This window comes from Centropristis striata, chromosome 9 (genome assembly GCF_030273125.1).
Source record: "Centropristis striata isolate RG_2023a ecotype Rhode Island chromosome 9, C.striata_1.0, whole genome shotgun sequence".
Taxonomy (NCBI): domain Eukaryota; kingdom Metazoa; phylum Chordata; class Actinopteri; order Perciformes; family Serranidae; genus Centropristis; species Centropristis striata.
In genome coordinates this window covers 4,284,877-4,301,593 of record NC_081525.1, presented here as the reverse complement: position 1 = coordinate 4,301,593, position 16,717 = coordinate 4,284,877, and the positions used below count along the sequence as shown (strand labels likewise).

The window sequence follows — 16,717 nt, the reverse complement described above, 5'->3', positions numbered from 1 at the left end:
CCCTTAAAAAAATTAAAATAAATACAAATATAAAAGACAGCAAGTACATTTTTGACTCATCAACCTTACTTTTATTTTTCACAAAGTTGAAATTGCGTGACAACTTTGTGTGAAAATGCAGCAAGGTTGTATTTAATTAAGTACATTTCCATTTTATGTAACTTTATAATCCTACTTTGCTACATTTAAGGGACAAATATTGTACGTTTTACTCCACTACAGTTAGCTGAAAGCTTTATTTGCTTTTAAGATCAGGATTTAACATAAAAAAAACACATGATGATATTTAAAATGATTATGCATGTTTATGAATTAAACCACATTAAGTATATTGAGTAGTTAAAATGAGCCCTACCTCTGCAACAGTAAAATGCTGTTTACATAAATGCATGGTAACACTTTATATTAAGGTACAGGTATTCAACATTAATTAGTTGCTTATTTGCATGCAAATTAGTAACATATTGGCTCTTAATTAGTCATTATTAAGTACTTATTAAATCTATGGAGTCTTGGGTCATGTCCATTGTTGAATCCTTTTCATCCTGCCTGTATACACCAGTTAAAAAAAATGTATTGATTTATTATTCTGGATCAACATTTTGAACCAAAAAGAAACAAAGAAAAACCAACATAAATGTGATCTTGTGATTGTGTGTGATCCTGTCTTTTTTTAGTCATTTTGTGTGTGTTTTTGTGGTCATTTTGTGTCTTTTTGTGTCTTTTTGTCTTTTTTTTAGTCATTTTGTGTATTTTGTTGTGTCTTTTTAGTTATTTTGTGTGTTTTTGTGGTCATTTTGTGTCTTTTTTTTAGTCATTTTGTGTATTTTGTTGTGTCTTTTTTTAGTCATTTTGTGTCCTTTTTTTGGTCATTTTGTATCTTTTTTTGGTCATTTTGTCTTTTTTTAGTCATTTTGTGTCTTTTCGTGTCTTTTTTTTAGTCATTTTGTGTATTTTGTGTTATTGTTTTTTGTGGTCGTTTTGTCTTGAACTTTAGAGGTAAATTTATACAACCAGTAAGACATTAACTAAGAGTTTTCCCTCAATAACTTCAGAATTATCGCTTTTTAGCAGTAAGTAAGGAAGTTGTTGTATATGAGTTATGATCTTAATATGCTTTATAATATGGACTTTAAAAGGTGGTAGAACCACAAGAATTATTAATCTCCCCTCCCTTAATAACACTTAATGAATATGGTCTGTTCCTACATAACTACCACCTTATAAAGTCCATATTACAAAGCATATTGAGATCGTAACTCATATACAACAACTTCCTTACTTACTTATATATATATATATATATATATATATATATATATACACACGAGTGCACTATTCTGCATAAAAAGTTATTTTACTTTTGATACTTTTGTAATTTTTTGTTGTGGAGTAATCTCACAGTGTGGTTTTTTAATACTTTTACTGTAGTAAATGTTCTGAATACTTTTTCCACCTCTATATGTGTATTTATAACTAACTTTATGTGTATTATGTCACTTTTTCTGGAATTTAAATGTTTACTTTTTGTGTTAATGTTCATTAAAACATTTTCTCACTTCAGCCCAAATGTCTCCTGTACAGAGATGGCTGAGGTGAGTTTCAAAGAGTCCCTTCATATGCGGGAAATTCCCTTCAGGTGGTTGATAAAAATAGTATAATAATAATAATTTGGTGATTAATAAGCAGAAATGTGTTGTTGACAGCTGCTGAGTCACACTGAGTGGGTTCTGAGAGATGAAGAAGATGAGCTGAGATGAATCCCGCCTCGACCTGTTGGAGATTATTTATTATACTTCTCTGTTTTTCCATCCGGCGTGAGTATAACTGTTTCTATTTATCTGATCAAAGTATCACTATTAGCCTGTTTCTGTCTCAGATACCTGAGAAAACAGTGTCTCAGTTTGGTAGCTGCTGTGGTTTACAGCTCCAACCTTTGCCTTCGCAGCTCCGACCACAGTGGTGAAGAGTAGAAAGTGTTTCTCTTTGTTTTCTATCAGATAAATAACACCTTCTTTTTCTCAGACATTTCTTTGCATGTACTATTGTAAACATCTTGGATTTAAACATGTTTACTGCAGGGCAATATCACAACAATCAGTATCAGTGAATATGTTTTCTGATATTAAAACCTTTTTTTTCATAGACTATATTATTCAGAAAGTGATTTTTGTGGTAATTCAGATTCAAATTTATTTTATTTTTATTTATTCTTTATTTTAATGGTCAGGAATTAACTGTTAATGAACATATAGTTCTGTGTATTTATTTGTTTTATTTTTATTTTATCATTTAAATGGACTGGTGCTCATCCTGCAGCAATAGTAAGCTATTTATTTTATTTATTTATTTATTTTTTTAAATGTATGCAATTGACTGATCCCGAACATACAGTACCTTTATTTTTTAAATTTTTTTAATATATTATTTATTTAAATGCTCACCTATTGACTGAAATTGAACATACACAAATTTTTATTTATCTATTTTATTTTCCCGCAGTATCTTTTATTCATTTATTTATTCATTTAATTTTTTTGTTATTTATCATTTAAATGGACTGATTGGCTCATCATGCAACACTGTTAAGCTATTTATTTTATTTTTATTTATTATTTATTAAAATGTATGCAATTGACTGATCCCGACCATACAGTACTTTTTATTTATTTAAAAAAAATGTTTATTAAGACTTTATTTAACTGGTCAGCAACTGACTAATACTGAACATACAGTACTATTTATTTAGTTATTTATTTCATTTTTATATATTATTTATTTAAATGCTCAGCTATTGACTGAAATTGGACATACACAACTTTTTATGCATCTATTTTATTTTTCTTTATTTTAATATTTAAATGGTCAGCAACTAACTAATACTGAACATACAGTACTATTCAGTTATTTATTTCATTTTTATGTATTATTTATTTAAATGCTCACCTATTGACTGAAAATCAACATACACAAACTTTTTTGCAACTTATTAATCTATTTTATTTTATTTTTTTAATATAAATATTTAAATGATCAGCAATTGACTATACAGAACATACAGTATTTTTATTTATTTATTTATTTATTTATTTGTTAGTAATCATTTAAATGGACTGATGGGCTCATCATGCAATACTGTTTAGCTTTTTATTTTATTTTTATTCAGTCTTTTTTAACAGGTCAGACATGGACTGATACTGAACATACAGTACTGAAGACACAAAATTACCAAAAAAAGACACAGAATTACCACGTTTTTTATGTTGTGACGTCATGAAGAAGTAATGCGCCCATGCTTTCACTGACTCCAGAGGATTAAAAATCTCTGTGTGTGTTTTTTTCTGGACAGGTCCTCCTCTGCTTCCTGCTGACTGTCAGCTCTTCATCCCACTCGGAGACGTGACGGTGAAACCAGCTCCAGTCTTCCTCATCGGCTCAAACCTGACCGTGTACTGCCACATCCCAGAATGCCAAAGGAGGTACGAGTGGTAGAAAGAGGATAGATATATTGTAGGATACAAAATGACTTACTGAGTGTGCTTGAAAAAGCACATTATATGTTATTCACCGGGCGTATTCTTATTCTTACGTGTTTTGGTCTCACATACACTAAAAAGCTATCAAATCGACCGGCTCGCCCATGACAAGTGTGCTATGACTTTTCTAAGGGTTTTCAAATTATTCGGCAAAAACCCGCCAAAAATCCCTCCAATGTCACCCTATGGAGAGGCTAGAGTGGATAACATCATCCCTGGAGTTCAGAGGGGGAGAAAAATTTGTTAAAAAATAAATTTGGAAATTGCGATTGAGGCCCCAAATGCCACTCTTCAGAAATAATTTATACATAGAAACGTAGGAAAATTGGTCTTCTCCCTCACAATCCTCTGGTAAAGCTGTCAGAGTTATAGTTTTGGCGTAGGACCACAGATGATCCACCAACAGCACCCACAGCCTCATAGACCGCCATGGTAAAAAGGCGGGAAAGTTTCTGGAGGAAAGCAGAGGTACCAGTTTCTTCTGATCGCTCTTAAACAGGGGTCTCAAACTCAAATTACCTGGGGACCGCTGGAGGCAGTATCAAAATGACCAAAAAAAGAGACAAAATTACTAAAAAAGACACAACATTATGTTTAAACAAATATATTACAACATATTGTTTAAACAAAAAAAAAGAGAAAATGTTGTATATGTGAATAAGTTGTGAAACATAATTACTAATAAAGATATACTTAAAAAAAATTAATTTACTTAATTAAAATTATTTTAAAAAGACACAAAATTATTTTAAAAAGACACAAAAATTACCAAAAAAAGACACAGAAATATTAAAAAAAGATGCATAATTATTAAAAAAGACACAAAATTATTTAAAAAAGACACAAAATCATTTAAAAAAAGACACAAAATTATTTAAAAAAGACACAAAATTACCAAAAAATAGTAATTAAAGGGACCTACCACACACAACACGCTAAAGTGCCATTCATATAAAACTCACATTACACTTTCATATCAAGGTGGGGGCCACAAAATATCATCACGAGGGCTGCAGTTGGCCCGTGGGCCAATTTCCTAATTTTTCTTCACCAAACACATATGTAGACGTTCAGGAAGAACTCAGGATGCTCAAAGTCGGATCACTGATAGGAATTATGGTTTTGCCAAAAATGCTTTCTGTTGTAGAGATACTTTTTAGCTGTTTTCCTGTCAACTTTCACAGCTGCAGTTGACTTCAGTTGATTGCTCTGCTCTGATTGGTGGACGCCACCTGGCCCTGGTTGCTTGGCTACCAAAGCACAGCACACACACACACACACACACACACACACACACGGACAAACACATCTTACATGACTTCTTCCTCTTTTCCATTTTGAAAACAGGTCAAAATTGTAATCTAATAATGTATGGAAGAGAGTCAACCACACTCAAACTTTCCTAACCCTTAATATGTCACTCATTGAAATACTTGCAAATTCCAAATTTCAACCCTAGAGAATATTGGAGGATATTACATACAGCCAGAATGTGTAAAAAAAAAAAAAAACATACGGACCTGGGGGAGGGGGGTAATATTTTGAGAAAAAAGTTTATGAGATTAAAGTGGTGAATCTGCAAGAAAAAAGTTGCTTTTTTTCCACTTTTTTCTTGTAAATCTGCAACTTTTTTCGTGCAGATTTGCCACTTCAATCTAGTAAATTTGCAACTTTTTTCTCAAAATATTATTTTATTTATTACTCATTTATTACTCATTTTAGATATCAGCTGAAGTGACCAAATATAGTTCTACGCCTGATAAAGGGTCAAGACATTTTCTAGTTGTCTTTCCTATTCAGATATGTAACAAAAATATTCAGATTGCAGTAAAGATGTTTGTTCCTGTTTTCCAGTTACGAGCTGTCCCTGGAGCTGAACGATAAGCCTGCGTATTCTGCCAAGAGAGTCAACTGCACCACGATGAAACTCAGTCTGAACAACGTCCAGATGCCTCGATCTAAAGTCATCTGCAAGCGAATGAGACATCAGATATCTGAGGTCGTCAACGGAGTGAACCTACGAGGCGGCTGTAAGTAAAGAACAGTTACCTTTAGTTCAGACTGTGTGAATTAAAAACAGACGACCCACGGCTGCAGGAAATACGTGAAAACTCTTGATTTTTAATGTGTTTTCAAGGTTTTTCCATTGTGTTTTCTATTGAAGTCCCTCCAGATAAACCAGAAAACATCAACTGTGAAACCTCGAGGAGCTCAGATGTTATCGACTGCTCGTGTGAGAGCGGACAGAAAACTCACATCAACACCTCCTACAGCGTTTCACTCACAAGGTGTGCTGCTATTTTCCACTATTTTCTATTTTTTTTCTCTCTTAAGTGAATGCTTTCATTTTTTTTATTTTATTAACCTTTATTTAACCAGGAAAGTCTTATTGAGATTAAAAATCTCTTTTACAAAAGAGTCCTGGCCAAGACAGGCAGCAGCACAGTTAGTTACAGACAATCATTTAAAAACAACAGAGAACATAAAAATAGAGTCACAGTCAGAACATCATCAAACACAGCATGTACAGACAGAAGAGCCAGCTTCAACATCATGAAGTAAGGATTTGAACATGTTTAGAGAAACCAGCTCCTTAAGTTTTAGCGCATTTTGCAGCTGGTTCCATGAAAAAGGAGCAGCAGAACTAAATGTCCTTTTCCCCCAGGAAACCTTTTTTTTTAACACATTTTACTTTCAGAGACAACGGGAGCCAGATACTGTTGAAACGGATCCAGAAAGCTGGAGAAATCACCGTACCGAGAGCAATGATCGATGAAAACACTAAATACTGGTTGGTTGTTTCTGCACACAACGAGCTGGGAGCGTCGCGGTCCGATCCGTTCCTGCTGCGTGTCAGAGACATCAGTGAGCTCTTATCTGTCTTTAACACTCTGATCTGTATCAATCTGTATGTGCACCTACTCTACATGTTTCCACCTTAGTTCTTTTATCAAAATTCTTCGGTAGTTTCTGTAGAGGTGAGTCATCCTGTCAACTGTCTCTTTTACCAGAGCCGGCCCAAGCCTCCATGGGGCCCGAAGCAGAATTCATCTTTGGGGCCCTCTATTTCTGCCAATAATATTGATTGTTGATCATTCACACACCTTCTATAAACTCATTGTGGCTCTAGCAGTGTTGTTGACGTTATCCTATTGTCAGCCTGATATGTCTTCACACATTTATGGGGGTAGCCCAGTTTATTACATAAATAGTACTAATGAATGAATGATGTCCAGGGTGTCACATAATATGGTTTTTAATCTCAAAATGTAGCACATTCAACTAGAAGAGCGAGCTAGGGTTGATTTACACATCGTTCCAAATGGTAAAACATTATATTAAAAAACTATATTATATATATTTTAGTAAAAGTGTCATCTGGTTTATTATTTTTGGCTTCAAAAAAACTGCAACAGCAATGTGCGAAAATAAATTGTAGTGCAACAACAACAATAAAGTGCAACAACAAATAAAATCACTTAGAAATATTTATATATATCATATAACATCTTTACTTCTTGAATAAGTCAACCAGCTCCGCTTGACTCTTCCCCATTGACTAACTGTCTATAGTTATAGTGATAATGGTAACTTCGGCTATCATGCCTTTTGGGGAAATAAAAGTTCTCCTTAACAGGCAGTGGCCCTCTGATCTCCTGCTCAATCTTGTCTAAATCTGAAAGGAATAATAAATATATTTTTTAATTGCTCTTGGGGGCCCCTAGTGGCTACGGGGCCCTAAGCAGTCACTTAGTTAGCTTTTGCCTTGGGCCGGCTCTGTCTATTAGCAAACGTATTTCTTGTTTCTTGTTCTTGTTTGTCTAAAATCTCACTGAAGTCAACAATCTTCTGGCTGCCTCTGCCCACTTTTGTCACTTTTTCAGTCAACGTTTTTTGTAAGTTGTGACAACTATTGCTGCTTTTTGAGTCATTGCTGAATTAATTTGAGTTATTTGGGTTCATCACACTGGATAATCAACTTGTGTGTTCGCTTCTTCTTCTTCTTCTTCTTCTTCTTCTTCTTCTTCTTCTTCTTCTTCTTCTTCTATGTTCTTCTTCTTCTTCTTCTTCTTCTATGTTCTTCTTCTTCTTCTTCTATGTTCTTCTTCTTCTATGTTCTTCTTCTTCTTCTTCTTCTTCTATGTTCTTCTTCTTCTATGTTCTTCTTCTTCTTCTTCTTCTTCTTCTTCTTCTATCTTCTTATTCTTCTATGTTCTTCTTCTTCTTCTTCTTCTTCTTCTATCTTCTTATTCTTCTTCTTCTTCTTCTATGTTCTTCTTCTTCTTTTTCTTCTATGTTCTTCTTCTTCTATGTTCTTCTATGTTCTTCTATGTTCTTCTTCTTCTTCTTCTTCTTTTATGTTCTTCTATGTTCTTCTTCTTCTTCTTCTTCTTCTTCTATCTTCTTCTTCTTCTTCTTCTTCTTCTATGTTCTTCTTCTTCTTTTTCTTCTATGTTCTTCTTCTTCTATGTTCTTCTTCTTCTTCTTCTATGTTCTTCTTATTCTTCTATGTTCTTCTTCTTCTTCTTCTTCTTCTTCTATGTTCTGCAGTGATACCGGAGACCCCTCACATCCTGCGGATAGAGTTTGGGAATAACTCCAGAGGTGCCGTGTTGCTCTGGAGAACCTCTGAACCCTCGGAGACTCTCACAGCAGACGTCAGGCTCCGCTCAGAAAACGGCTCCTGGGTAAACTGATGTTATCAGCTGTTTGGTTATTTGCAGCATTTTATGAGACACTGAGTTTTGTGTTTTCATTATCTCTAAGCCAGAATCATGAAAACTACAAGAAAAACAGGCTTGAAATATTGACGATGACTCATGACGATATTTTGTGGCCCCCACCTTTTTGTGTCTTTTTTTAATTATTTTGTGTCTTTTTTAATAATTCTGTGTCTTTTTTTGGTAATTTTGTGTCTTTTTTAATAATTCTGTGTCTTTTTTAAAATTAAATAATTAAATAAAAAAAGGACTAAAAAAAGACACAAAAAGACACAAAATTACCAAAAAAAGACACAAAATTACTAAAAAAAAAAGACACAAAATGACTTAAAAAAAGACAAAATGACGGAAAAGACCTAATTACTTAAAAAAGACACAAAATTACTAAAAAAAAAAAAATACACAAAATGACCAAAAAAAGACAAAATGACTGAAAACACTAAATTACTTAAAAAGACACAAAATGGCCAAAAAACACACAAAATGACAGAAAAAAAACTAAATTACTTAAAAAAGAAACAAAATGACCAAAAAAAGACACAAAATTATTTAAAAAAGACACAAAATTATTTTTAAAAAGACACAAAATGACAGAAAAAAACTAAATTACTTAAAAAAGACACAAAATGACCAAAAAAGACACAAAATGACCAAAAAAAAGTAATTAAAGGGACCTTCCACACACAACACAGTAAAGTGCCATTCATATAAAACTCACATTAAACTTTCATATCAAGGTGGGGGCCACAAAATATCATCATGAGGGCCACAATTGGCCCGCGGGCCGCTAGTTTGAGACCCCTGGCTTAGAGTTAATCAGTTGTTTTCACATGTTTGCGTAATGTCTTGGTGTTTTCTAGGAAAGCGGAGAGGGAACAGAAGTCGGAGGCGGTCTGATCCACGTGGGCGGACTGAGGCCTCTGACTGGTTATGAGTTCCAGATGAGAACATGCAGCTCGCCATCAGGACCACCACGTAGCGCAACGCCCGGGTGGAGGTCGACCTGCAGCAGGTGGAGCACGTCTGTGGCGGGGAGAAGTCCTGGAAGAGGCGAGCTCACAGTTCTAGCTTATCATGCAGCAGACGCTATCTGAGTGTGATCATGTGAGAGTTTGTCGTCACTCAAACTAAACCCACAACTTATCTGCAGGTCCATCGGAGCAGCTGCATGTGTGGAGGAAGTTTGGCGTGCTGGGGGCCGACGGGCGGCGGGCGGTGACGGTTTTATGGAAGGTAATGACTCATCACTTTTCACTATCTCTGGATTCAATGTGATGACTTTGCATTTTCTTAGAAGGAGTTGCTAGATGAAGAGATTGCCACTGCACGGATATCTGAACGATAACATTTACTTCCTCTTGGCAGTGACTTGTTGAACTGGACCAAAAAAACATAGTCACTCAATCACTCAGATAATCTTTATTTCTAAAGCACCTTTTGTACAGGTTACAGGGTTCATACGGGTGCTTCAAATCCTTGAAAATGCTTGAATTTAAACGTATTTTCAAGGTTTTGGATAAAGTGCTAAATGCTTGAAATTATTACTGTATTTCTCTTGCTATCTGACTATACTGTATCTATCTATAGCAGAATTACCTGGAGGCCACTGGAGGCAGTATCAAAATGACCAAAAAAAGACACAAAATTACTAAAAAAAAGACACAAAAGAACAGAAAAAAACAAAAAATAACAGAAAAAGACCTAAATTACTTTTTTTCAAAAGACACAAAATTACCAAAAAAAGACAAAAAATTGACAAAACGGTAAAGTACCATTTATATAAAACTCACATTAAACTTTCATATCAAGGTGGGGGCCACAAAATATCGTCACGAGGGCCGCAATTGGGTTTGAAAATAAAAATAAAAAAGATGGATAAAACTACAGAAAAATAACAGATACAATTAAATAAAGTAAAATTTTACTACAACAACAAATCAAAAAATGATTTAAATGCATACATTAATAAATGTTTAAAAAAAGTAATAGTAATTATATGAAACCAAGTGAAAAAACAAAGATAAAATAAACAAGATTACTAAATTAGATAAAAAGACAAAACAAGAATAACTAATTATGATAATAAATTCCAATAAAATACTAGAATAAAAAGCAGATAAAAATTGATGGTAAGACAAATATTAATAAGATAAAAACATAGGGATAAATGAAATATAAAAAAGCAATAAACAAAAAAACACAAAACACGTTTTATCAATAACGTTGCACAAAACATTCAGAAATGTCTTCTACTCAGATGCAGCAGTGGCCTCTTGTGGCAAGTTGGTGAATTACACTAATTTGTGCTTTTATATATTTTTACAGTAACTACTGAGGACTTTAAATAAAGAGTACACTAAATAAGATAATATTAAATTAATAAACTTAGTACATTATTGAATGAGAAAGAGGAACACCAGTTTTAGTTGTTTTTTATTTTTGCCCATATGCAAGTTTATGGACCATTGGGTCTTAAAAAAGACACTAAATTACCCAAAAAAGAAACAAAATGACCAAAAAAAGACACAAAATTATTTTAAAAAGACACAAAATTACCCAAAAAATACACAGTATGACCAAAAAAATGCACAAAATTACTAAAAAGGACACAAAATTATTTTAAAAAGACACAAAATTACCAAAAAAAGTAATTAAAGGGACCTTCCACACACAACACTGTAAAGTGCCATTCATATAAAACTCACATTAAACTTTCATATCAAGGTGGGGGCCACAAAATATCATCACGAGGGCCACAATTGGCCCGCGGGCCGCGAGTTTGAGACCCATGACATAGAGAGTCCGGCAGCTAATGGTGCGTTCAAGGTCTACACGAATGTCAGAATTTTCTACGTTGTTCCGAGCTCCAATCCTGACAGATAATAAATTTCCCAGCAGTAAATTCAGGTGATGAAAGGAGGAGAGATGTTTTTGGGTCCTTTATTGAGTCAGCTTCAAGTCAGTAAATTTGTTTGGCTGCACTGGGAATTTAATTTACAAACTTCTTTTTATTTATGTAAATATGTTGGTTGTGGTTTACACTACAGTTCATTTAGGTATGAAGTGGAAAAATAACTCATTGAGGTTAAATCATTTTCCCGTCCCTGTTTCCCTCCTCCAGCCTCTGTCTCCAGAGGATCACAGCGGTGCGGTGCAACAGTACAAGGTCTTTATGGGAAATAACCAGAAACAGGAAGAGTTCTCCTGTGGTGCTGCTTTGAGCCGGTGTGTAGTTCAGGTACCAGCAGACATCCGGACACTAAGCATCAGTGCTGTAACCTTGTACGGGACGTCTCCACCGGCTGACGTGCCGCTCAGAAACTCAGGTACAAAATATTAGACGAGGAGATAAAACCTGGGGAACGTGTTTAACCCTTTGATGCACAACATTCATTTCTCATGTTATTTCATGCTCATGTGTGTTTCTTTGTTCTATCTTTTTAAATCAATTCATTTTTATGATTGAATAGTCCAAGTATTCTTTAAATATCTTTTACTTTTTTATAACAACCGATTAGGCCTGGGCGATATATCGATATAAAAAATATATTGATATTTTTTCAAATGTGATATGGAATTAGACATATATCGATATAGTTAGTACATACAGTATAGTCATCATTTTTAAATTAAACAAAAATAGTAATACATAAAAATAACTTACAGGATTAAAATTCAGAAAATAAATGAATATAATATTTGATATTTATGATGAGGACTGGTGTTGATTAAAAAAAATAAACTATGAAATGAAAAAATAATATTGATGTAGAATATTTCTAAAGCACTTGGTTGTATGAGTGTGTTTAAGTGAAACCAGAGTCAAATTAATTTTTATTTAAGATATTTTTTTTTATTTAAATGACAAAAAAATAGACACAAATTGACCAAAAACACACAAAATAACCAAAAAGGACACAAATTGACCAAAACAAGACGTAAAATGACAGAAAAAAAGACGGTGTTTTTTATCATTCGCATTTCTGTGCACCTTCAAAATAAAAGCATTGTGGTTGTAATGATTTCTTCTGGGTAGCCTCATGCGGGCCGGACTGGCCCCCGGGCCGCCTGATGCCCAGGTCTGCTTTAGGCCATGTTGTGCATCAAAGGGTTAAGCTGTAAAATAAAATAGCCCCAACAATGTTAATAACTGATATGTGTTCAGGTGATGTTGGAGCTGTGTTGGGAGCGTTGGCAGCAGCTGATGGCGGTGGTGTGTTTGTGTCCTGGTCAACAACTAGAGGAGAACCGCTGCACTACGTGGTGGAGTGGACCAGTGTTCCTTCAGGAGAGCTGCAGTGGCAGAAAGTAGCTAAAGATCAGAACAGCACTTTGATCACAGGTACACACACACACACACACACACACACACACACACACACACAGTGTAAAAGCAATAAACAAAACAACATGTTTTATCCATATTGTTGCACAAAACATTCAGAAATGTCTTCAACTCAGATGCAGCAGTGGCCTCTTGTGGCAAGTTGGTGAATTACACTAATTTGTGCTTTTATATATTTTTACAGCAACTGCTGAGGACTTTAAATATATAAGATATAAGATAAGATCTATATTTATATATATTTACACACATACATACAATAGATAATATACTAAGAGTATAAGAATATGTAAATAAGCAGAATGTGCAAAAGGACAATAATATTGTATAAATATGATATATAATATCAATACGTTTAATATTAACCCATATGATGTGAAGTATTTGTTCCAGTATTTGGAGTGTTGAACAGGTGCTCAGTGCAGAAAGTGACAGTAGATTTAGTTCAGTTCAGTAATAGAGGCTCTAACAGAGGAAGAGGAGTTATAAAGTGTTACTGCAGGAGGAACAATGTTGTGTCTCGTTGCTTACATTAAATAGAAATACTCAAGTAAAGTACATGTACCTCAAAAGTGTATTTACAGTATTTGAGTAAATATACTTAGTTACATTCCACCACTGCTACAAACCGTTACAGAGTAGCAGATCACAACATTAAATGTGAAGAGGAGGACTATATAAAACTCCTAACTGTCATGTGGATGTTTCAGGTGATTTTTCACATCGTGACATTGTCTGTTTGTCATGTAGTCCAGTAGTAATGTGTGTGAATGATGCTTCCTGTGTGTTTCAGGTCTGGCTGCAGGTGTGAGGTACAACGTGTCTGTGTTTGCTGTGACCACCAGAGGAGTCAGCGCTCCATCACACACTCTGCTCTACGCCCAGGAGAAGAGTGAGAGTCATACAAAACACTCCATTTAAAAAATGAAAGATGAAAACATCTTTAACCCTCTATGGTACGCATGATGATGCCAGTTAGGAAAAAAAGTGTTTTTTTGTCTTAAAATAGAATAAATAAACATAATCTGAAGAAATTTTATATATTTTATTTTTGGAAGTTTTTGAGGTTTGTTGCCCGTAGCAACATTGTACCATAACGGTGGACAAGTGAAAAAGACAAGGAGAGAGGAGGAGGAGGAGGAGGAGGAGAGAGGACAAGGAGAGAGGGGGAGTTTTTAAAAATAAATTTTAACATAATTTATTTAATAAACATGTGTAAAAGATTCAGTAGCTTCAACAGGAAACAATACATAATATTTCAAATTTAAAAACATTATAAAAGGAACTTTTTTAACCACAGCCCATTGAAATGAATGTCTTCAACAGTCTAAGTGTATGAAACTATCAGTAATTAAGGTTTCTCTCCTATTCCTCCGTAGGAATATTTTTTTTCCAGATGGAAAAGGGCCAGAAAATTAAGTTTTGAGATTTTTTTGTGGTGCAAAATGGGAAAAGTCTGCAAAATAGTGTTTCAATATGGCCTCCTGGAGGTCATGTGACAAATTAAAGCATTGCTATTGGTTCCCTATACTCTTCCCTCTTTTTTAAAGTATCGCATCACTCAAAAACATGCATTGTAGAAATTTGACAGGCCAAAAATGGGGCAACACCGTACCATAGAGGGTTAATTTTAATTTTAAGTATTTAACCTATATTAAAGATTCAGACAACATGTTATACACCCTTTAAATACTCGATCTTCATCAGTCATCATCCTCTTTCTGTCTCTCTGAACGTGTTTCAGAGCCGGTTTCTGGTCCCCGGGTGTCAGTTCTGGTCCACGAGGCCAGACGGGTCTGGATCGAGTGGGACGAGCTGCCTGTCGACCAGCGGAGAGGATTCATCACAAACTACACCGTCTACCTCCAGACGCTCGACTCCAGAGGCACACAGCTTAGTGGTGAGCAGCTGCACTGTTTCCTCATGTGTGTGTTTGTGTTTGTGTGTCTTATTTGTGTGAATACGACAAAATATTAGTTGATAATACATATATATATCCTTTATTTAACCAGGTAAAAGTCTCGTTGAGATTAAAAAATCTCTTTTCCAAAAGAGACCTGGCCAAGAAAGCAGCATAAAAAGTGACTAGTTACAACGTTTTAACACAGTTAACATAAACAATTAAATACAATTACATACAAATACAGCATCACAACACTGAAGTTAGAGACTTAGTCAGTAGAGACTTAAAAGGAACAGTCACATCGACCAAGAGAAATTATTTCTTTATCCTTTAGAATCCATTTAAATTCACCAATTGTGATCAACTCAGAAAATTTCAATTTTTTTTGTCAGTAAATAAAAAATCTGAGACTATTTTTGTAAAAAGTGAACCGTTTAAGTACATCTTTTCTAGCAAACATGAAAAAAAATTCAACAACTGCAACTGTAAAAAACAGGCATTCTGCAAATTTGAACTTCAGACAGTCCTTCTGTTAGAAAAAGTAACCAGAACAAAGCTTAAAGTTGTCATATTTCTGTCGAAATCACTTTTAAAAATTTGCCAAAAATAAACCATTTGGAATAACCAGATCCTGTTAAAAACATTACATTTTAGGATTTTCAGCGACACTGTGAAGACACGATTGATTCTGCTGAGACTAACAGTCACGTGACAAATATTCACTGAAAATCTGTTTACACAGAGCAGAGGGGAGAGGACAGGAGAGGTTGTAAAAATGCAAATAGTTCCACATGTATAGCATGTGGAGACACAATTTATCTATCAAATATTTGTGACACTTGTGAGCACTTGTAAAAGTGTTGTAAACATAAATTTCATTTTATTTATTTTTATTAATCAGAGAAATTCAACTTGACTTTTATATATATTTTATATATTGCACAAAAATTACAAAAAAAAGACACAAAAACACCAAGAAATACACAGAATTGCCAAAAAAGACAAAATGACAGAAAAACACCCTAAATCACTTTAAAAAAGAAACAATTTTTTTTAAAAAGACACAGAATTATTAAAAAACGACACAAAATAATTTAAAAAAGACACAACATTACCAAAAAAAGACACAAAATTTAAAAAAAGACACAAAAAGACCAAAAAAGACACAGAATTACCAAAAAAGACACAAAATGACAGAAAAACACCTTAAATTACTTTAAAAAAAGAAACAAAATGACCAAAAAAAGACACAAAATTATTAAAAAAGACACACAATTATTAGAAAAAGACACAAAATAATTTTAAAAAGACACAAAATTACAAAAAAATTACAAAAAAAACGTTCCTCCTAAAAGTGTAATTCCATCGCTGTTGGTATGGTTCAGTAAAATCTCCCTCTTTTATGGTAAGTACTCATTTAAACATGCAATTTGATAGGTGTAAGATACTGGAAAAGCTTGAAAATTGACCATGAAAGTCCTTGAAAAATGCTTGAATTTGACCACTGCTAAAGTGTACGAACCCTGCATCGGTTATCAAGAAACAATTTGACAGTTTAACTGCTAATGGTGCCACTAATAAATAAAAACTCCAGCTCTGTTGTATTTGGGTGGCAGCAGGAAATGATCCTGTATTCAGACTGCAACTTTTTTCTTAGATGCCAGTGAATGTGAGTCATTTGATGTGAAGGTTTGGAGGAAACATGTCGTTGCTATGAGGCGTTTCCTGTTCTTGCACATGAAGAGGACTTCTCTTTGTGGTGCTCCTTTAACCATATGTCGTATGTACTTTACCTCGGTCAGGCTCAAGCTGTTTAGCATATGCATGCACACACGTCGGTAATTCTATATGCAGTAGTGTGCGTTTTCTGTGCATGCATAATGGAAAGTGTGCAGCCAGCATTCCAGTGATTCTCCCCTCCCACAAAGCCTCAGAGCATCAGCAGGGTAGAAACCTCTCACTTCCAGTAATGTGGTGAAAGTCACACAGCCAACTGCTGCTTTCTTGTTTTATTCTTTTGTAATTAGGGTATTTATTGAAACTTTCAATATAAGAAATCGCACCAGTTGAGGATAACAGATGTTACATCACTGATTAAGAAACATATGATTGTTTTTTTTTTTGTCCTATAAAGCTCTCGTTGTGCCAATTATTTATCAAAAGTTTTCAACATTTCTGTTTGACTGAGAAATGCTGATGTTCACCGGTGAGA

The 16,717-nt window shown here is 34.2% G+C and overlaps 1 protein-coding gene across 3 annotated transcripts in view; it reads left to right on the top strand.

Annotated features, from left to right (window-relative positions):
- Window positions 1–16,717, top strand: part of il23r (interleukin 23 receptor) — a 30,620-nt gene that overhangs the window by 1,152 nt on the left and 12,751 nt on the right. For 2 of the 3 annotated variants that reach the window (XM_059341074.1, XM_059341072.1), the window contains exons 2-14: window positions 1,565–1,595; window positions 1,707–1,817; window positions 3,350–3,479; window positions 5,391–5,566; window positions 5,701–5,824; window positions 6,235–6,401; window positions 8,088–8,224; window positions 9,118–9,307; window positions 9,408–9,490; window positions 11,379–11,583; window positions 12,423–12,599; window positions 13,396–13,494; window positions 14,347–14,502. In XM_059341074.1, the coding sequence (XP_059197057.1) occupies window positions 1,757–1,817; window positions 3,350–3,479; window positions 5,391–5,566; window positions 5,701–5,824; window positions 6,235–6,401; window positions 8,088–8,224; window positions 9,118–9,307; window positions 9,408–9,490; window positions 11,379–11,583; window positions 12,423–12,599; window positions 13,396–13,494; window positions 14,347–14,502 (1,705 nt within the window). In that variant the 5' untranslated portion in view covers window positions 1,565–1,595; window positions 1,707–1,756. The remainder of the gene's footprint in view (window positions 1–1,564; window positions 1,596–1,706; window positions 1,818–3,349; window positions 3,480–5,390; window positions 5,567–5,700; window positions 5,825–6,234; window positions 6,402–8,087; window positions 8,225–9,117; window positions 9,308–9,407; window positions 9,491–11,378; window positions 11,584–12,422; window positions 12,600–13,395; window positions 13,495–14,346; window positions 14,503–16,717) is intronic. The other variant, XM_059341073.1, reaches the window with a different exon arrangement.